Source organism: Pantherophis guttatus, chromosome 10, assembly GCF_059756535.1.
Source record: "Pantherophis guttatus breed Tessera chromosome 10, ASM5975653v1, whole genome shotgun sequence".
NCBI lineage: Eukaryota > Metazoa > Chordata > Lepidosauria > Squamata > Colubridae > Pantherophis > Pantherophis guttatus.
Genome location: NC_142072.1, coordinates 970561 through 992825, shown reverse-complemented (window position 1 = coordinate 992825; position 22265 = coordinate 970561). Strand labels below are relative to the sequence as shown.

The 22265-nt window shown below is 49.2% G+C and overlaps 1 protein-coding gene across 3 annotated transcripts in view; it reads right to left on the bottom strand.

Annotated features, from left to right (window-relative positions):
• Positions 1–4174: 4174 nt before the first annotated feature.
• The window catches only part of SAMD4B (sterile alpha motif domain containing 4B), a 20119-nt gene continuing 2028 nt past the window's right edge, over positions 4175–22265 (bottom strand). For all 3 annotated transcript variants that reach the window (XM_087876484.1, XM_060693763.2, XM_034438197.3), the window contains exons 2-13: positions 15945–16369; positions 14507–14992; positions 13813–14055; positions 12714–12823; positions 12358–12444; positions 11187–11484; positions 10482–10567; positions 10264–10382; positions 7514–7712; positions 6442–6565; positions 6018–6101; positions 4175–4474 (exon numbers count right to left, since the gene is read on the bottom strand). In XM_087876484.1, the coding sequence (XP_087732610.1) occupies positions 4446–4474; positions 6018–6101; positions 6442–6565; positions 7514–7712; positions 10264–10382; positions 10482–10567; positions 11187–11484; positions 12358–12444; positions 12714–12823; positions 13813–14055; positions 14507–14992; positions 15945–16140 (2061 nt within the window). In that variant the 5' untranslated portion in view covers positions 16141–16369 and the 3' untranslated portion in view covers positions 4175–4445. The remainder of the gene's footprint in view (positions 4475–6017; positions 6102–6441; positions 6566–7513; positions 7713–10263; positions 10383–10481; positions 10568–11186; positions 11485–12357; positions 12445–12713; positions 12824–13812; positions 14056–14506; positions 14993–15944; positions 16370–22265) is intronic.

The following is a 22265-nucleotide window of genomic DNA, read 5'->3' as shown; positions in this document are numbered from 1 at the left end:
CCTCGTGCTGGACTTTCCTCTTAATGTTGGGCAGGGGGCTGGACGAGCAGAGCGGCTCCAAAGCCCAGCTGCCCGTAAAAAGCTTGTTTCTCGGGCCCAGCCTTCACAGCCCCGGGGGCGTTGCAAAACCCCCAAACCTTCCCCCATTGAGAAAAACCAGGGTTGACGGGAACAAGGTGTCCGAGCAGCCTGTAATGGGGGCAAGAGCGCCTGGCTTTGATTTTTGAAAGGGGAAGCCCCCCAAACTGAGACCAGCCACTGCTGGTCAGGAAGGGCTGGTCTGGCTGAGCGGGGTGGGGGGGTGGGTATCCAAAAGACCTGGGGGGGTGTGTGCGTGTGTGTGCAGGTGTTGCCAAGAGACCGGTGCCACCGGCCAGCTGCTCCGGAGGGGGCCATGTTGACTTCCTACAGCTGCTGAGCCAGCCCATTGGATGAAAAATGTCCATCTATCACAGTGCTTTCCAAACTTGGGATAAATTTACCCCCAAATCGGGTGGAGTCACATGCACAAACAGGGGGCCTTAAAACTGATGTATAGGTTGCCACGTGTGCTGAAATGTATTTGAGAATCTCCCCGAGAATTCCTGTTAAGAGGAAGCAATTGCCAAATGACAGAAAGATCGTGCTTTTCTAATACAGGACATCCTCGAGTTACGACAACCATTCCTTCAATGACTGTTGGAAGTTAGGAAGGTGCTGAAGGAAGGGACTTGCAAATGAGATCCCAATAAAGGAGAGTATTTGTAGCTCAGGGTTGAGGTGAGGGGACTTTGGTGCTCTCTGAGCTTGTTTTCTTGCAGATGTTTCATTACCAACTAGGTAACCTCACTAGCACTGATTAGACTGATGATGTTACCTAGTTAACATCTGCAAGAAAACAACCAAGCTCAGAGAGCACCAAGGACCCCTCATTCAGGGAGACTGTCTGAGGTTTTGGGGAAGCTTTGGCCTGAGCGATCACCCCGCCCTGAAACAGGGCATTGCCCTGCAGGAAACCCACAAGCCCCCACCCCATGGACCTGGGCATGAGGGTTGACCCCAAGGCCCCTCCAGGGCAAACGCGGGAGTGTAATTTCAAAAGGTGAATCCCTACAGACAGGGGAGGGGGGCAGCTTTAAGACTTGTGGACTTCAACTCCCAGAATTCCACCACCAGCATGTCCATTGATAGGTATTCTGGGAGTTGAAGTCCATACACTTGGGAAACGCTGTGCTAGAAGATGCCATTTAGTGGCACTGTGGTTAAGAGTGCAGCATTGCAGGCTAACTCTGCCCAGTGCCAGGTGTTCGATCTAGACTCAACCTCCTCCTGAGGTTGGTAAAATGACCCAGATTATTGGGGGCAACAGGCTGACTCTGTGAACTACTCAGAGGGCTGTAAAGGGGTGTTTAAGTCTTTAAGTGCTATTGCCATTCTCTTCCTGTAGGCAGAACTTGGGGGAGGAGTTAAAAGAAATATCAGCCTAGCTTCCCTACATAGCCACAAGTGAAACTAAGTCCAGCCCCCCATTGAATTTTGTTGACCCTTATCGACCCTTCCGAGCAGATGCCGACTACTGAGAAGATTCCTGTGCACAGGCCCTTAGCAATAAATCAGCTTAACTGGGCCTTCCTTCACCTGCGGACCTGGCCTTTCGCACCTGACACTTCCCGATGCAGGCTCAACCCACCAAGGCAGATAACCCAGATGTTCCCCAATCAGAAGTGACTTGGTGGTCAGAACTACCCTCTTTAAATACCTCCCACCCCAGAATTGCAAAGGAGAAAATTCAGATGATTGGATTAATCTCAATGAGACGTCTATCCTGGGGACCCAGTGGTAGAGAAAGGCAACCTTTTAGCAGACACCCCCCCCCCCCCGCTAAATTTCTCCAACCGCCTCTTCCATTAAGGCCACGGGAAGAAATACCGAGCTGGGCCAAGCCCCACCCCAACCCCAATAAACCAAGCATTTAAAAAAATAATACAAAATAAGCACAGCTTTATCATAGAGGTTAATAAAAAAAGGACTAATGCTTAAATTCTGTATATGCCTTTTACAAAGCAAAAAACCAGAAAGGGGAAAAAAGCAGCAAAAGGAGTCCAAACAAAGCAATCTAAAGTCAGAATTTGATCTTTTTTTTCTTTTTTTTTTGTAAAACATTTTGTGTGTGTTTTTTTTTTAAATAACGTATTCATGGTTACCAGCCATAGTCATAACAAAAGTTATTCATAATAAAATGTATCTAAAATAACATTTCTATTTCAAACAGGAACCTTGTCTCTCTACTATTTTTTTTTTTTTTAGAAATACAGTAGCTCTGTCTGGTTTGTTTTTCTCATATTTTTGTTTTGTTTTTGTACACTACTCTTCGGTACACACTTTGGAAAAAGGCTTTTCAGACTTCGAACAGTTCTCGACGGTGTGGAAGAGGAGAGGGGATTCGGCGAGAATTCGGTACCTAAGAACTGGCTGTTGGGTGAGGAAGGGGCTGCAAAGAGACACTGTCACCCCCAGCAGGGGCACCGTGCCCAGCTTGGGTGGGGTGCAAAACCCACAGGCCGGCCCCCTCCACCCCCCCACCTTACTTGGGTAAACTTTCCCAGCCCCCTGGTTGTGAAACCCCAACTCCCCCCTCACTCGACCTCTCACCTTGTTTACCTGAACCGGCTATCAACAGGTAAGGCTGGCCTTTGTTTGCAAGCCCAGCTCTGCCCTGTCCTTCCTGGCACTGCCTCCTTGGGAAAGGGGAAAAGGCTGGGGGGGGGGGGAGAGGGCAGGTAGTCCTGTCCTCTCCTCCCTCCTGCAGTAAAGCTATCCAAAACTAGGAAACCGTAAGCAAGGCGGCTGGAGAAGAGGTGCGAAGGAGGGCCCGGGTAGTGCCCAGCCCCACAGAAGCAGGGTCTCCTGCACCCCCCCTCACCCAAATCTTGTAGCCCACTCGGATGTATCCCCAAAGTCTTTCCTGCCCCCTCCCAGCCCCAATTTGCAGCCATGATCCCGGTTCCTGGATCACTTGCATGCCAGCCTCTGGGCAGGTTTTTCTGCCTGGCTTTGCAAATTCACCCCATCTGCTCCTCAACTTTGCTAAGTACCAGGAAACTCTGGGTGGAGGGGAAGCCCCCCACCCCACCCCACTCACACACCCCGTCCTCGGGTGCTGCTATGGCCAGTTTGCCCTGGTCCTACCTTCCCACTCTTCCCCCACCGTCCCTTTCAACAAAGGAAGACACACAATTATCCAACCCAAATGACTGAAGAACGAGAGAAAAACTTCTTGACCGGTTTGGGGAGATGCTGCATAGGTGTTCCGACCGTTTGCCCCCACCCCCACCCCCTTCCTGCCCCCTCCACAACCTGGGGTGGGGGAGGGTGGGGGGTTACGGGGAAAGGGAAGAGAGCCTGGAACCCATGCCAGGAACGCAAATCAGCTCAACTGAGAATCCGGCTTCTGAAACCTAAACGGGGGATCTCCGATCCACCCAAACTGCTTCAACAGAACTAGGCTTAATACTGCCACATTTTAAAAAAAAGGAAGGAAGGGAAAACAAAAAACAAAAGCCTGACTGGGCAGGAACTGAAGAGGTTAAAAAAAAACCCACTCTATTTCTGGGAGACGCCTAAGCTACTCTGTCCGGTTCTTCCAAAGAGGCGGCTTTCAGAGCGTAAAATGAAAAACTAACACCGATTGTGTGCTGGATGCCCCCACTCCCCCCGCCCCCCCGTGGGCTGTTCCCTGGGGTCCCCCTCCCACCCCACCACCACTCTTGGTAGAAGCAAGTATTAGAGGCACTTTTAAAATTGTATAAGTCACCTGCTGCACCCTTTTTCCTCCTCTTCTGCCTTCTTCCCCTCCGAGGCAGAGACCCAGAGCTACCGGGGGAAACGGCTCAGGTGAGCCAGTGCAAGGGGAGGGGTCTTTCAGCATGACCTCTGGTTCTACTCAGGTGTCACCTTGGATTCCCTTCCCTGTCCCTTCCTGGGAGGGCGAGAGAGGAGGTAGGCACTGGAAAGGAGGGGAGGGGGCCGAGAGAGGAAAACCAAATCGGAAATTATACCAGGCCTAATTTAGGCCCCCACGTCCGCACGTTAAACCGGGGAGACCGCCACCTCCCCTGTACATCAAAATATTAAACCAATATCTGAAGTTATAAGAATAATAAAAAAAATAGGAAAAAAAAATATTAGAACACAATAAGATGGTAAAGATTGTAGTGACAGTTTTTTCTCCTCTATTCCTCTGGCTGCTAAGGAACGCTGGAGAAGGGCGAATTTTGGGGGGTGGGGGTGTCAGAGGGAAACAAAAAAATTATTCACCTACCCCCGTAATGACATACCCCTGGGGGAGGGGTTTAAAACAAAAAACAAAAAACAAAACAAAAAAAACAAAAAGGAATGGGAGGAGAAAAAAAAAATAAACAGCCATCCTAAAGCTTCTCAGGAATATGCCCGCAGATCCAGCTTGTTCAGATGGTTGAGGTCTTGTCCGTGCCATCTGCAAGAGAGAGGACAGGGCTCAGCATTGAGGAGGCTGGTGTTCACCGGCGTTTTCTCGACATGGGCGGTTTGGGGGGGGGGGGGGAGATTTGATATCTTGGGGATCTTTGAGTTTATTCAGATGGGTGTAAACAGGTAAATACACACAAAGAGAGGCTAGAGCAGGGCTTGGCAACTTTTAAGACCTGTGGATTTCAACTCCCAGAATTCCCTGACTTTAAGATCTGTGGATGCTTTGCTGGCTGTGGAATTCTGGGAGTTGAATTCCACAGGTCTTAAAAGTTGCCAAGATTGGACACACCAGGTGTTAGAGCATTCTTTGCACAGATTTCAAATCTTTGTATTTTTTTTTTTTTAAGGCAAGGAATCTTTGAGGCTCTTAATTGTTCTCCCTGTTGGGAATTTTCTTCAGGAGCCGCTAAGAACTTCCTGAATATCACAGGTGGCAAGTGGCTCTCCTCTCTCCCTGGAAGCAAGTCATCCCTGGGGCGACCAAGGCCATTTTGTGTGTTTTATTGTTGTGCGCCGCCCTGAGTCCTTTCGGAGATAGGGCGGCATATAAGTCCAAATAATAAATAAATAATAAATGTTAGTCCTTGCCTGGGAGACAGGTGGCTCTCCAGCTGCCCCTCAGGTCCCAGGGGCTTTCGCCATAAAGGAGGAAGGAAGGCAGCCGCAGCTCAGCTTTTAAGACGGGCAGGGCCTGAGCAAGCCGGGCTTTCAAAGAATGTCAGAAACTGACCGGTCACCTATCCTGAGTCGGCCTTGCAGGATTCCGGAAGGTCCACTTCAGGAAAGGCCATATGACCTCTGAGCAGCAAAGTAGCAGCTCTGAGTCGGTTCAGGTCGTCCCTTTTTATCAGAGTCTTGCAAGATAACCAGGCTGGCTATGACATTCAAAGCCCCGAGTTGCTCCTAAATGGAATTTACCACTTCCTGCCCCAGGGGACACAGAGGGACTCATTTTGTGGATCTACAGGTAGTCCTTGACTTACAATTGAGCCCAAAATTTCTGCTGCTAAGCGACAGTTTTTAAGTGAGTTTTGCCCTGTTTTACGACCTTTCTTGCCGCAGTTGTTAAGTGAACCCAGCTTCCCCATTGACTCCGCTTGTCAAAAGGTCACAAAAGGGAATCGGATGACCCCAGGGCACTGCAACCGTCATAAGTACATGCCGGTTGCCAAGCATCCAAATTTTGACCATGCAACCACGGGGATGCTGAAACGGTCGTGTGGAAAATGGCAGTAAGTCACTTTTTTCAGTGCTGTTGTAATCTGGATCAGTCACTATATGAGCTGTTGTAAGTCGAGGACTACCTGTATTAGATTTATATCTACTTTTCCTTCAGAAGGTCAAACTGGTGTTCATGGCCCTGCAAGGAGACCGAGCTGAGTGACAGTAGTGGACAAGACGGACCCTTCAGCCTCGGCAGCCAGGGCTGGACTGTTTCCACACCTTCAGAAGGATCAGGGCACCCATCGCTGGCCTTCCTTTGCCAACCCAAAGCCTTTCTCGTCATCTGGCAAGCCAGGGCTCCTTACCGCCCAGCGCGTGCTCCGTCATGCTCAGGCACAGTGACTCCAAGGTGGGGTTGATCTCCAGATCCGTTCCAGGGAGCTGGCAATCTGAGAGGTTGGAGGAAAGGGGAGAAGAACCATCAGGCACAGCCGTGGGTGGGTGGGGGGAGACGGCACTGCTGGTGGCTAATGCTCAGGGGCCTCAAATTTGCTCCAGTCGGAAAGGAACAGGAAAGAGAGGAAAGAGGATAAGGGCGGATCCTTAAAAATGAGGAGCAAGCCCTTGGCAGACCCTCGCCCAAAGACCCAGCCCCCTGCTTAGGGAAGGGCTGGTGCCCCAGGGCCCAGAATCCGATCCAGAGAGCGGCATTCCCAAGAGATCCCCTGCTGCAGGACGAAGACGGACGCCTCCTATGCAGGTGACAGGCAGAGGGTCCGGCTTACTCACCCTGTGGGAACATGAGGATGGCCTGAGGGGAGGTGTGGACGGGCAGTGAGTGGGTCCGCTGGACTGAGCTGCGGTTCTGGCCGGGCATGCTGTTGCTGCCCCCGGGATTGGCAAACCAGAGGTTCTACGGGAGAGGAAAGAAGCTCGTTGGCACAGGATCTCCGAGAAGATCAGAAACAAAGCAGGAATAAATGAATAAAAAATCTTTCTGAAATGCAAAGCCTCTCTGCTGCGAGGGCCTGCAGGATAAGGGCCACACTGGACACACCTGCTCATCACAGCGGCATCAAGGCAGCCACGGGTAACTCAGTGGGAAAAGCCAAGCATGGATGCCGCTAGCGAGTCTCCTTGGTTTCACCCAACAAGGAACCCCTGACCTCAATGGGGTCAGAGCAGCCAAATAACAGACTCCAGCTCAAGCTGGAGATCCTAAACTATTTCAGACAAGTGGCTGTCCAGTCCCTTCTTAAAAACCTCCAGTGATGGAGTACCCACAACTTCTGGTGGCAAGCCAGTCCACTGGTTATTCTCACTTTTAGGAAATTTCTCCTACGTTGCTTCTCTCCTTGATTAGTTTCCATCTGTTGCTTCTTGTCTTGTCTTGTCTTTTGGTGCTTTGGAAAATAAACTGATCCCCTCTTCTTTGTGGCAGCTCCTCAAATACTGGAAGACTGCTATCCAAACTAGAACTAAGGAGGAATTTCCTGAGAGTGAGAACAATTAACCAGTGGAACAGCTTCCTTCCAGAAGTTGCAGATGCTCCATCCGTGGAGGCTTTTAAGAAGTGATTGGACGAGCATGAGTCTGAAATGGGATGGGGTCTCCTGCCTGATCGAAAGACCCGCGCATGGCAGAAGATGGGAGGCCATTGACAGAGGTTTCTCTGGCATGGTGGACAAAGGCAGGGGCCCCTTCTTCCAAGCAAGCAGTGAGCAGCGTGGGGTGGGGGGGTTCACTGTGGGGTGATGGCCAAAGATCCCCCCAACCTTCTCCCAGTCGTGGCACCTCTTGACCGGCAACAATTTTTCCAAGGCATTTGGATGTTAGTCTGCCAAATTAAAGTGGATCTCACCTGTCGACCTTGGCTCCCCAGATTCGGGCTGGTCAGTCCGTGCCGTGGGGAGACCCCACCGATCCCCACGGGACTCAGGATCCCCATGCGGCTTGGGGGGATGGCACGGGGGGGCATCTGGAACTGCCTCTGTCCTCGGCGGGCCACTCCCACCCCCACAGATCCAGCTATGGGGAGAGAGTTGGAGCCAAAGGCCCACCTGGAAAAACACAGGGAGAGGAAGTCAATCCTATCGGTGGCCAGGCTGTCGTCGGGTCTGGCATGGGTTTATGTGAGGGGTAGGCGTGCGCACCGGCCCTTCACTCACACAGCCCGGTTGCAAATAGGCCACAGTCCAGTCCCACAGGTTGGGCACCCCTGAAGCGCAAGGCTACTTGGGAGGCCTCCTTTTCTTTCCCTTACATTTGATGGCAGCCAGCCAAGGGGAGGGAGGCCTGACTCCCCCCATCCCAATCGCAAACAGGAAAGTTAACTAAGCAGGCCCCCCCCACCCAGGGTGAACCGCAAGGAAGCCCACCCGAAATCTCCTCACTCTGACTAAGGATGCCCTGGCTTTTTCAAAAAGGATCCAAACCAAGCCGTTTCCATTTGCATATCGCAACCTCACAATCACAGGGGCATTTGCAGGGTTTTTTTTTTTACTATAGTGACAGCTTCTTTGAAGTATGAAAATATTCATTCAATGAAAAAAACCTCCCTGTCATTTTGCAAAAAAGACAAAGCAAAAAAGAAATTCATTTCTATTGTTTAACTAAATTCAGTTTTGCAAGCAACTGGGGGCAACGCTCTTCAGGATTCACGCGTTTTAAGCTGGCGGCTTCAGAAATAGTTCTGACACCGATCTGGTTCCATCTTTCCCGCAAAGAATCCCTGAAGTGTCACTTGCGTGGCAGGCAGACACCACAAAGTGACAAAGCCACCCAGACTTGCCCTTCGCTTGTCATAATATTAGCTAGCTCAACAGCTGCTCATAAAGCTCTGAAAGGCACCAAGGTCTTTTTGGGAACTGAGTTTCGCGCGTGCAAAAGTCTCTCCTTGATGTCGAAGAGGAGCTCTGCCTTCCTACAGGAGGAGGATTGCTAAAGACACTTGGTGGCTGCAAATCCAGCCGTATTCTGACCCGCTCCCGAGGCAGCCCTCTGCGCATCAAAGGTCTGGAATGGTCTCGGGGACAGGGGGATCCACTGCCAGGGCAACGATTGGGTAAATGAGGTTGAACCCAGACCAAGAAAGTGGTTTGTGAGAACACACCAGACAATTAAACCCCCTCCCCACACCTATTCATGAGAAAAGAGGGAGACTTCTCTCTTCTATACCGCTTCACAGTGCTTCACAGCCCACTCTAAGCGGTTTACAGATTCAGCCTCTTGCCCCCAACAATCTGGGTCCTCATTTTATCAATCTCATGGGAAGGATACCATGAGCCTGTCAGGATCGAACTTCCTGGCTGTGGGCAGAGTCAGCCTGCAATGCTGCATTTTAACCACTGCGCCACACAGCCCTTTATAGAGTTCTTGCTATAGTTATAAGGTGAGCCGGATTGAGTTATTGCCATAAAGACTGCATTGTAAGGGTTAGCATGAATAAGGCTTGGAAAAGTAGAGAGATGGATATAAATGCAAAAAGCAATCTAGTTAAGAGCAATAGTCTTCCCTATAATGATGTCTGTTTCTGAGAGCTGGACATTAAAAATGGCTGATTGAAAAAGAATCGACTTCTTTGAACTGTAGCGTAAATTATTGAATATTATCATGGACAGCCAGAGTAACCATTAAATTATTAGTAGAGGCTCGGTGGTGCCGTGGTTAGAATGCAGTATTGCAGGCAAACTGCTGTGCACCAGACGTTCGATCCTGACCAGCTCAAGGTCAACTCAGCCTTCTGTCCTTCTGAGGTGGGTAAAATGAGGACCCAGATTGTTGGGGGCAAGAGGCTGACTCGGTAAACCAACCAACCTTCCTTCCTTCCTTCCTTCCTTCCTTCCTTCCTTCCTTCCTTCCTTCCTTCCTCCCTCCCTCCCTCCCTCCCTCCCTCCCTCCCTCCCTCCCTCCCTCCCTCCCTCCCTCCCTCCCTCCCTCCGTCACAATGGTTAGAATGCAGCATTGCAGGCAAACTGCTGCCTGCCAGAAGTTCAATCCTGATCGGTTCAAGGTCGACTCAGCCTCTATTCTTCCAAGGTGAGTAGAGGCTGACTCTGTAAACTGCTTGGAGAGGGCTGCGAAGCCCTGTGAAGCGGGATATAAGTCTAAGCGCTAGTGCTAATGATCAATTATTGTGTATACCATGGACAGCAGAGTAACCAACAGAGAGGTGCTGAATCGTATAAAGCCAGAAACATCCCTAGAAGCCAAAATCACAAGACTACGTCAGATTTACCTACGTCAGATGTACCTTGTGTGCAAATTCATTGGAGAAGCCAATGATGCTAGGAATGGACAGTGAATCAAGAAGCAGCAGCAAGTAAAAAAGACACTGGCTTGATACCATCCGAGCTGTTTGCAAAGGGGAACATGCATGGAAAGCACTTGCCTACAAAGTTGCCACAACTGAAGAGGTAAAGCTACTACTATAGCTATAAAAGAAGCTCTAGTTCTACACAGTGTCTGTTTCTTAAGTCTGGTCAATCTTGCCAGGTTTTGCTTCACTGAGGAAAGCCCTGGAGCTCTGCTCAATTAGCCTAGGAAGCTCCTCGTGCCCGCTTGGATGCCATGCTGGCATTTTACGCCCACCCGCGGTGCCCAGAGACCTACCCTTTCTGGGGGCGATAGCCTTGCATGTCCAGCACAGCCTTCCTCGGGAAAGTACGGAGCAGCTTCAGGACCTGCTGCTTCCAGGACAAGAGGCGCTTTTTCTGGGTCTCGGTGAAGGCCTGTCAGGAGTGGGACAAAAGGTAGCCATATTGGGAAAGGGAAAAAACCAGCAGCCTCAGACGGCTGATCTCTGGGGCTCCCATAATGTCCAGGCTTACCTCGTGCATCAAGCACTTCTCTATCAGTTGGAGGTAACTGGTGATGTTCTCCTCGTCTGGCCGGGAGACGAGCAATTGCGTACACACTGCAGGAAAGGAGGGGGAAATGGTTACGGAGGGGCCCCTGGAGCAACGGAGAAATCGGAGCTTCTTTGAGTACCATTGTCTGTCTAACTTATATACCACTAAAATCAAGCAACTCCTAGAGGCTTACACCAAAGCTGGAAAACCACAAGCCAAATACAATGTAAAATAACAAAAAGAAACATCTTGATGCTCTCTGAGCTTGGTGGTTTTCTTGAAGACGTTTCATAACCAAACTAGGTAACATCATCAGTGCACTGAGAAGCACACTGATGATGTTACCTAGGTGGGTCAAGAAACGTCTGCAAGAAAACCACCAAGCTCAGACAGCAACCTGTCTGAGTTGTTGTCCTCTTCCTCTCCACAAACCCCACTCCCTTCCAGCACTGATGATGTTACCTAGGTGGGTCAAGAAATGTCTGCAAGAAAACCACCAAGCTCAGAGAGCACCCAGGACCCCACAGTTCAACCCTGAGCTACAAAGAGACCCACAGCACAGCCCACTCATTCTAGCGTTCTTGAAGGCCTTGCTGAAAAAAGTCAGCGTAACCTATCCTGGTTGCTGGGGGCAGATATAAAGGGCCTGACCCCCCCTCCCCCCCTCCCTCCCAAAGAGCTCACCTTTACCCATCACGCGAGTGAACTGGCCTGCAATGTCCCCTTCGGCGATCGGTGCCGCTCCGGATTCTCCGTCACACGGAGAGCCTGTTGGGGGCGGGAAGTGGTCCTCGGGGGCTTCCTTGTCCTCGTTGCTTTTCTCCAGGCCCAGCGTGGGACCCCCCCTTGGCTCGGCTGCCAGTGGCTGGGCCTCCTTGGATGCGGCCACAGCATGCAGAGTGTGGAAGGCCTTGATGGGGGTGGTGATGATCTGCTGCAGTTCCTGAAGCGCGTTCCATAAGTTCCCCCCTTCCAAAATGTCCTGGAGAGAAAAGAGGGGGAGGGGAAGGATTCTCCTGGGATTCTGCTTGCCTTGTGCCAGCTATTTCTCTTCGCTTAGGCATTAATGAAGGGCTTTCCCAACGCCCTTCATTTTGACCCCCTTCACTTTCGTCATGCTGCAGCCTGATGCTACGGGTGTTGAAATTCATTTTTCAGCCAACAACTGCTGGAAACAAGGGGGAGGGTTTTCCTGCAGGGCTATCTGCTTAGCGACTGCTGGCTCTGATCCAGCATTCTGACCCAACAGCTGAGTGACACAACTCTCTGCCAGCAAACAAAGAGCAATGCATCTCACGCAGCATCCCAAAGCACACACATTTGGTGTAACTTTAAGTCCTGCATCCTATGCTACGGCAAACAACGCCTGCTCATTTTGTTTCCACTTGCACGAAAACCAAGTATTTAATGAGATAATTTCTGAATGTTGAATAAAGAGAGAAACTCTCTCTAAACTAGGGGTGACCAACCTTGGCCACTTTAAGACTTGTGGACTTCAACTCCCAGAATCCCCAGCACAGCTGTCTGGGCAATTCTATGAATTTTAGGAATTAAAGCCCACAAATCTTAAAGTTGCCAGCTGGTGGAGGAATTCTGGGAGTTGAAGTCCACATATCTTACAATTTCCAAGTTTGAGGAAGTACTCAACCTTTTCTTCACAATGGACACCCCCCCCCCGCCCCCTGCCAAGACTTAACATTTAAATCATAATATTTCTTCAAGCCTTCACGGACCCTCTTGTGACATCACAGCCCCCCAGAGGTCCGCGGACCATAGTTGAGAAGCCCTGCTCCAAACCATTCGAACAACCCATGGTTGACCATGGAATCCCAGGTTTGCTCAACAGGTCCCTTACCTTCTCCAAGGACTTCAGGACACTCTGCCTTTCACGCAACTTTTGGATACTTAAGGCAATTTTGTGCCTCGCTCCTTTGGTCACATTCTGCGTAGGGTAGGAGGAGAAGAAGAGCTAAAAAGGCAATTCAGACATGCACCTGCACTCTAGCCTTGAGGGGAGGGACATATCCGTGTCTTCAGAGCGGCCCCCTCAACGGTGTGTAATGTGGCATTTTGGAGGTGTCACTGTGACCAAAGTCAGAGGAATGGGAAACCAAGTTGGCTCTCCCAGGTACCACCCAACTGCCATGCCAGCCTTTCAAACTAGGCAGGAGGCAGCCCCTTTTCCCTGCTCTCCCTCCTGCCCTGCAATACCTGCGATTCCAGATGTTGCTCCGTGAGAGTCATCATCTCTTCGTAGGTCATTTGGGAGAAAAGGGCTGCGTATTTGTGGAGACGGAGGCTCTTCAGCCACGAGGGAACATCTGTGGGGAAGCACCAAGGAGTCAAGACTCCTGCCCCCAAAGCCCTGTTTCCTGGAGGAGACCACCAGTGAAGCATGCTGCTGGTCCCCAACAAACGGCTACATGCAGCCCTCCCTCCAACAGAAGTTCAAGGAGACATTTTTGGGGTGAAGTAAGAAATGATGATGGAGTTTCCCAGTGCTGCTTTGAGAGCAGGGCCTGCTCAAGGTCTACCAAGTCTCCATGCTGGGGCTACAAGAGCCCCCCCCCCACTCCACCCCGTCTTCACAATCTCGATGCAACGTTCGGGACAGCCAAATCGAGGCTAACAAGGCCACATCCTCTTCCAAATGTATTTCTGGATGCCCCCCAAGTAATTGACTTACAGAACCCACTGAGGCGGTACACTTAAGTCTTTGACTTACAACCATAATTGAGCCCAAAATTTCTGTTCCTAAGCAAGAAAGTTGTTAAGTGAGTTTTGCCCTATTTTATGACCTTCCCTGCGAGCCGTTAAGTCAGTATCTTGGTTCTTAAGTGAATCTGGCTTCCCCACTGACTTTGCTAATCAGGAGGTCGCAAAAGGGGATCACATGACCTTGGGACACTGCAACCGTCATAAGTACATGCCAGTTGCCAAGCGTCTGAATTCTGATCCCGCGACCATGAGGATGTTGTAACGCTTGTGTGAAAGACGGTCACAAGTCACTTTTTCCAGTGCCGTTGTAACTTTGAATGGCCACTAAATGAACCACTGTGAGCCAAGAACTACTTATATAGCTCTGTGGGACAGGCTGGGCTTTTCTCTGTAATGTATCCTGCATCATAAACCCAGTAAAAAAAAAAGAAATGGCAACCCTGAAGAAGTCTGAGAGGATCAGAAACACGAGGGGCTCTGCTGACCCCTCCGATCCCAGGGCTGGAGTTACACAAGCCAAGCAGAACCTTCCCAGCCCTGGCGGGCCTCTGATCTGGGGCCCTGATTCGACCTTCCCCAGCACCTGCCGTACCTTTCATGCCACTGCCGTCCTCTTGAAAGGTGTTCCGACTGCCGGGCTGTTCCTCAGTCTGCTCGCTGCCTGAGGAGGCCACGCTGCTTTGGGGCGAGAGGGGCGCGTGCTCCCCGCTGGAGATGAAGGCCGGCCTGGCCCCCATCTCATCCACGTTCATCCACTCGCTGGTGACCTGCTGGCCCGACGGGATGAGCGACATGGAGCGCTTCAGTGGGCTGGGGTGGATTTGGCAAGGAAGAGCTGCGAGGAGCAGACAGTCACAAAATTATTCCCAATTCCTTTCATGGAAAGGACATCGCGATTGGCCCAAGGCTAACCAACTGGCTTTCGTGCATAAGCTGGGACTAGAACTCCGTTTCCTGGTGTTGGCCCAAAAATCACCCTGTTAGCTTTCATGCTTAAGGCAGGACTAGAACTCCCAACCTCCTTGTCATTGGCCCAAAGTCACCCTGCCGAATTCAAAAAGTCGAACAATAAAAGTAGCAGGTTGTATAGCTGGCACCCAAACTACGAGGCTAAGAGTCCCCCAAGTGAAGGTTTCCTAGCTCACAAGCCAGGATTTGAACACATCTCACAGAAAAGCCTGTTTTGATCTGGGAATATGAAAAGCATTTCCAGCTCCTGACAAATATCTCAGCTTCCCCCCCTCACCCCATTTTCCATCCCTTTCCCCAGCAAAGCCCTTCCGAACCTGTGCTGCCCGTGCTGCTCCCAATACTATTGATGCCCGAGGACACCGAGCTGGCAGGGTGGAAGGACATGTGACCATTTTCCCGTGGCGCCTTCTCCTGCCAGCCATGGCCCAGGTCTCCGAGGCCCGTCTCCCCTGGACCTTGCCAGTCGTCGGAGCCTTGGCGCGAGTGGTAGGCCGTGTCTGGCCGTGCCCTGCCCTGGCTGGGGTAGCCGCTGGAAAGGCGCTCCTCGAGATGGTTGAGCCAAAGGGCCAGGGAGCTGCGGTCATCCAGGGTGGTGGCCGGATGAATGAGGGCGTAGGACAGCAGCTGCCGGCTCTCTTCGATGAAGAGGTTGCTCTCGATGGAGTAGGCCAGCACCTTCTGCAAAAGCTTCATGTACTCGGACTTGGCGTCTGCGTTGCCGGGCTGGAGGAGAGGCAGGTGGGAGAGGAGCAGGGAGACCACTTTGTCTTTTGGCTCTTGGTGCCATTGGTTGATGATGGCTGGCGGGGAGGAGAAGAAGAAGAAGTAGTAGTAGTAGTAGTAGTAGTAGTAGTAGGAGGAGGAGGAGGAGGAGGACAAGGGACGCAAATCGGACAAGGCCGCTTCAGAGCCAGGAACCTCTTCCGGGCTCTCCAATGGAAGACCCTAATCTGGACGCGGGATCCTTCCAACCAAGGCCTACGTCAGGTGTGGGGAAGGAGTGTCCTTTTATGACTTGTGGACTTCAACTCCCAGAATTCCTGAGCCAGCCATGCTCATTCTGGCAGTGGAAGTCCACAAGTCATAAAAGGCCCACTGTCCTCCACCCTGGCCTTCAGGATGGCTGGCTTGCAGCCACAAGAGCGATACCACGGCCATAAGGGCCCTATTGGATGCCACCCTATCTCTTATAGGCTGTTACTTTTACACGGCTGTTATATTTAACAGTATAATGTATACATCAGCCAAGGGATTTCAGCTGGCGGGATCTAGGACAGGGCTCTCCAAACGTGGCAACTTTACGACTTGTGGACTTCAATTCCCAGGATTCCCCTGCCAGCCTTGCAAATGCCTGCAGTTGTAAAGGGAATCATGCAGTCGTTAAGCAAATCTGGCTTCTCCAATGGGCGTCGCTCGTCCGAAGCCGGCTGGGAAGGTCACAAATTTCAATCACGTGACCCCAGGACACTGCAATTGTCATAAACACATGCCAGTTGCCAAGTGCCTGAATTTTGATCAGGTGACGGGGTGGGGGGTGGGGAATGCTGCAACGGTCGTTAAGCGTGAAAAGCAGCTGTAAGTCACATTTTCCAGTGAAGTAACTTCAAACAATCGCTAACAGAATGGTTATAAATCAAGGATTAGCTGTACCCAAATGGACAAACTGTCAGAATGCAAACAAAAAGGAGGTGGGGAGAAAAGCTCACACTATACACACAAACACACACACACACACACAAAATCTTGACTTACCTGCGCTGTTAGCTTCAGATTCCAGAACATGGATCTCTGTGCAGTCGGCCAGCGAGTGCTCCAGGCACAGCTGCAGAAAGCGGGCTTGGGTGCGAGAGATGCGCTTGAGAAGGGAGAGCAGGGCGACCGTCTGCTCACATTCGTTCCAGCCTTTGAACCAGCCGGCCAGGATGCCCACCTGATCCCGGAACATCATGATGGCCAGCGCCTTGGCCTTAGCAGCAACGCACCCACAGAGGGGTCAAGAAAAGCACAGGGAAAGGGGCACCCCTCACATGTTTTCAAGGGGGGGGGGGTTAGCAGATAGGCAGCACCACAACACCGATTTTCACTCTAGTAGGGTGGCACAGAAGTCAGTCAGAAACTCTTGGTTCCCTGTAGGTTCTTTGGGATTCCTCTTCTTTGACGGATCCTTTCAGATCTCCCTGTACAAAAGGGAGAAAAATACATATGATACTCTGGAAATCCCTCCCCATTTCTCTATTATCTAGCACAGATTGGCCATGTTAACACTTGTGGACTTCAACTCCCAGAATTCCCCAGCCAGCTTTGAAACACAGAGGTCAAAAGAAAACACAAACACCTGCTCCTTTAAACACTTAACAGTACACTAAGATATAAAGAGCAGTTGAGAGAATTGGGTAGGTCTAATTTAATGAAAAGGCGTCCCAGGGGTGACATGATAGTAGTATTTGAGGGGCTGCCACAAAGAAGAGGGGGTCAAATTATTCTCCAAAGCACTGGAGGGAAGGGCAAGAAAGAATGGATGGAAACTAATCAAGGAAGGAAGCAACCTGGAATTAAGGAGAAACTTCCTAGCAGGGAGGACAATTAACCACTGCTTGCCACGAGAACTTGTGAATGCTCCAACCCTGGAGGTTTTTAACAAGAGATCGGACAACCATTTGTCTGAAATGGTGTAGGGTTTCCTGTCTGAGTTGGACTAGAAGACCTCCAAAGTCCCTTCCAACTCTGTTAAACCCAGAAACTTACTAATTGTGTTTTCTTACTTCTCGTGTAAGCTATTTTGAGAATTATTTACAAAGAACGATGAACCTGACATTCTTCGTATTAGAGTTAGCTAGTCAAAGAAAAAAGTAGCATGGATTTATGGAGACGGTGTTTGGATGAGCGTCAAAAGGAAGAGGAGAGCGTGAGGACAATCACCTCCAACAAATTGCATTTTGAGAGGCTCAATGGAGAGAGGTATGCAAATTCTGCAGCCCCAAGAAGCAATATCGTAAAAGCTTTAAATGACTTCCCCAAGACCCCCAAAGGAGACAGACGCCGGTTGAGATGGATGAATCTAATTAACTACCAATCAAAGCCAGGCAGCCAGCGTGCCTACAGGAAATCCCTGAAATTTCACAGGTTGGGTTAAAGGTGCAGGAATTCAAGACAAGACAAGAGCAATCCAGAGACTCTCATCCACCAGGTCATGGTTGTCCCAAAGGTGCTTTTTCAAGAGACAACTGGACTTTCTATGTTCTTTCTTAGATGAGAATAGACTGAGGAAACAGCTGTCTGGGTCCTTCTACTCTCTGGACACTATAATTAGAGTTAACTGAAGCAAGCCTACTCCCCAAAGAAAACAACTAGGAGGAGTCTGGAGGGGCAGCTGGCCCTAATTATACCTTCAAAAGAAGAAGGAAGGCAACACGCAACCAAATGCCATCCGCAGTCACATGCACACCCAGGAGAGGCCCTCTGCCACACAGGTAGGGACCGGGAGCATCGAAGAGGGAAGAACGGACCAGCAACACAGCACCAAAGGGACGACAAGCCAAAACTGGACACGAGTTGGGTAGTCTAAAGAAAAGCGTGACTCCAGGTCAGTTAAACTTGGTGGACAGATAAAAGAGGGAATCCTTGAATTATGACCACATCCAAGCCCAAAATTTCTGTTGCTAAGCAAAACAATTGTTAAGTAAGTTTTGCCGCATTTTATGACAGTTCTTGCCATAGTTATTAAGCGAATCACTGCAGTCAGTAACAGGTTGTTAAGTGAATCTGGCTTCCGATGCTGCAAAGGTCGTTAAGCATGAAAAATGTGCATAAGTCCCTTTGTTTTCAATGCCACTGTAACTTTGAACGGTCCCTAAATGAATTAAGTCGGGAACTACCTGTCCTTCACTTTGAAATCTTTTGCACATCAAACTTTGATATTTGCTATTCAGATTTTGCCCAAAGGAGGGAAATGTATGTCCGTTATACAAACAAGCCAGGACGAGAAACCTAGAATTACAGTCAGGTTCCAGTGACTCAGCTAAGCCGAAATATCCTTTACCAAACACTTCTGGCCACTTCCCCCGCTGACTCCAAAAATGCAAGGCTAAGCCCATTTTGCTACTCCAAAACACACTGCAGGATGTTTAACTGGAGCAAAAGAATACAACGCAGATGAGCTGTGGTTATCCTTCCCCTTCCCTCTGGGCACCCTAGGGCATGCTTCTGGTTCTCACCCTGCAAATCAAAACCAAGGAAACCTCACTGCCACAGGTCCAAAAATAGGACGTGTAAATCAGAAAACAACAGGAGCCTCCAATTTCACTCCCGGCTTTCCAATTCAGAAAGTGGACGCAAGAGAAATGACATGGTTTTCAACTTCAGGGGCTGATAGAAACGGAGCTCTCCCGTTTCCAGGCCGAAGGAGGCCGGAGAGCTTAATAAAAAGCAAGTCTCGGCTATTGTGATACTTGCAGCTTGTGTTGCTCTCGGACAACGCAGAGAAGATACGAAGACGGAAGGCATGCAACTAGTTTCATCATAATATGGTTAGTTGCAGGAGAGCGATGCACAAGTCCTTATTTTGGATTAACATGGAAACGTAACACCACCTTCTTTGAGGAAGGAGGATTCTTCGAAACCCTGCACGGATATTTGTTGTGTTGCTGATGCAAAAATGATATTTAGGTGGGAGAGAGAAAAAAAACTTTGAAAAGAAGTCAGATTTTTTCCTAATGTGTTCATTCCGATGAGCTTCTAAGACAAAGCAAGGTTTCATGTTCTTCTTACTAGAGAGGCTGTCTACTTGCATGGCACAAAACAGAGTTGAGAATAACTGTGACTAGCAGTGTCCAAACTTGGACTAACTCTCAGAATTCCTCAGCCAGCTGTGAGCTGAAGTTCACAGGTCTTAACATTTCCAAGATTGGAGACCCCTGACCTTAACAGTAGACACCTTAAAAGACATGCCGGTGTAAAAGAAGTGAGGCAGCAGCATTTGAATGGCCCCTGTTCCTATACAGGTAGTCCTCAATGTATGACCACAATCGAGCCCAAAATTTCCATTGCTAAGTGAGATATTTGTTAACTTAAGTTTTGCCCCATTTTACGACCTTTCTTGCCACTGTTGTTAAAGGAATCACTGCAGTTCTTAAATTAGTAATTAGCCAGTCTGGTTTCCGCATTGACTTTGCTTGTCAGAAGGTTGCAAAAGGGGGCCACCCCAGGACACTGCAACTGCCATAAACAGGAGTCAGTTGCCAAGCATCTGAATTTGGAACATGTGACCATGGGGATGCTGCAACGGTCATAAGTGTGAAAAATGGTTGTAAGTCTCTTTTTCAGAGCTGTTGTAACTTTGAACTGTCACTAAACGAAGAGTTGTAAACTGAGGATCACCTGTATAGTCATTACAGCCAAGAAACACTGCTTGCTACCCAGTGATCCTTCCCTCGCTTCACTTGCAAAAACAGACGGAGTTTTAGCTGGCCCGACTTGTCTCTGCACAAACCGTGTCCAAAGCACACATACACACACCCATTTTTTCTCTATGGCAGCGCCTGCCAGCCACAACAGCTTTGCAAACAAGCTATGCAAGAGAAGTGCAACAACTTGTCAATCTTGGCTTTTACGCTCTCACGGTCTAGGACACACAGAACACATTGTGGAATGACCCATCCTGAAGCTTGGCTTTCAGATTTGCTCTTGGACTTGGCCAAGTTTTCTCCGTCAGGACAAAAAGCACATCTCAAAGATGCAGCAAGAAAAGTCAAACATACAGATTAGGTGAAACCTGGCTCTATAGCAGTAACTGGGAGAGGAATTTTGGAGTCCTAGTGGACAACCACTTAAGTATGACCAGCCGTGTGCTGCAGCCACCAAACAAGTAGTGCAATCTTAGGTTGCATTAACAGAGGGATAGAATCAAGATCACGTGAAGTATTAGTACCGCTTTATAAAGCCTTAGTAAGGCCACGCTTAGAATGCTGTGTCCAGTTTTGGTCACCATATTATAAAAAGGATGTAGAGACTCTGGAAAGAATGCAGAAAAAAGCAACAAAGATGATTGGAGGCTGGAGGCTAAAATATATGAAGAATGGTTCAGGAATTGGGTACGGCCAGTCTGGAGAAAAGGAGGATTAGGGGTGACATGATAGCAGTGTTCCAATATTTGAAGGGCTGCCACAAAGAAGAGGGGGGGGGGGTCAACCTGTTCTCCAAAGCACCTGAGGGCAGGACAAGAAACAATGGATGGAAACTAATCAAATGGAGAAGCAACCTGGAACTAAGGAGAAACTTCCTGACAGTGAGAACAATTAATCAGTGGAACAATTTGCTTCCAGAAGCTGTGGGTGCTCCAACACTGGAGGTTTTTAAGGAGACTGGACAACCGTTTGTCTGGAATGGTAGAGGGTCTCCTGTTTGAGCAGGGGGTTGGACTAGAAAACCACCAAGGTCCCTTCCAACTCTCTTATTCTGTAACTTACTTCCTTGCATTAACCAGGCCTTTCTCAGGACCAAGAAAAGCAAACCATAAAACAAGATTCAGAGCCATTCTCATCCAAAGGTCTGAAAACAAACCAACATGTTCAAATCAGGGGGCAGGATGGACACCCAGCATCTGATCGAGCGCTTGTGGCACAATTTTGTCTTTCAGTAGAAGGGCATCTGTCATTGGCAATAAAACAATATAGATATTAAGTAGGACAAGCTTTTCAGCTAAATATAGGCCTCCAGTGTTTCTCACGTAGCTTCAGCCATCACATGCAATATGGAATTTTGTTCTTATCGACAGAGATCATTAGGACCTGTGCTAAATTTCTAATCTAGTGCAGCTTTCTAGTTCCAGTTTTAAAACCCACAAAAAAAAAGAAAGAACAGAATCTCATAAGGTATTATCTTTGGCTTGGCAGGCCTGGTTACAAAGTACTTAATATAAGTTAAGACCCCAGAAGATTATTATGAGGTTCAATCTAAAACATGAACCTTCCCCAATATGCTAAATGCTGCACAGCCACAATGAAGCTTAGGTGAGAACAGGCTACTGTATATAGGCTGGACCATTAATTTAGGAACTTAATGCAGAACACAGGATAGGAGCTCTTTCACATTAAAGGTTTACTCATAAAATCAAGTGTGCCTCCAATTTTACAATGTGCGATTGTCCCAGTTATCAAAATTTTGGAAAGAATTGACATAGCTGGATCCCCTTTTCATCATCAATTTCAGGACTCAGGATTAGAGAGAATCTCTGTACTGACCCCAAGACAGATTAACAAACTTTACACCTTGGAGTTACCACCGCTTCATCATGTTTGGAGGCGGCATTTCCAGAAATTGGAGCCTTCTTTTCTGGATCTGAAGACAACCATTAAACCTGGCTAACCATTTAAAAAAAAGCCCACCAAAGATTCCTCTATAAACAAGGAAGAAAGATCAGAGCATCACTAGGAGTAATTTCATGGAAGAAAACCTGTATCCGATAGCGAGGAACAAGTAGGTGGCTAAAATGAAGGATGCAGTAAGTCTAATAAGCTACAGCCGGCTTGCCTCAAAGAGGAGGGGCCTCTAACAAATCACCCAGAGCTAAATATTATGAATTCACTTTGCATTTGCTCTCCAGTATCCCAAAAAGGATCTGAGCAAAGAGGATATTGAACACCTGGCAGCAGAGTGCATGGGCCATACCGAGACAATGCATCACTACCAAGTATAGGCAGAAGCTGGTGAAATGCAGGAATGCTTTCCTCAGATGGAGAAGATAGAGACAAAAACAGAGAAACATAGAATCCTAGGGATGGAAGGGACCTCGGGGGTCTTCTGGTCCAATTCCCTGCCCAAGACAGAAAACTTTATACCATCCTGGACATATGGTTGTCCAGTCTTTTTCTTGAAAACCTCCAAGTGATGGAGCACCCACAATTTTAGGAGGCAAGCCCTTCCGCTGGTTAATTGTCCTCACTGTCAGGAAATTTCTCCTTAGTTCCAGGTTGGTTCTCTCCTTGATTAGTTTCCATCCCTTGCTTCTTGTCCTGCATGCAGGTGCTTTGGAGGATAGGTCGACCCCCTCTTTCTTCTCTGTGACAGCCCCTCGAA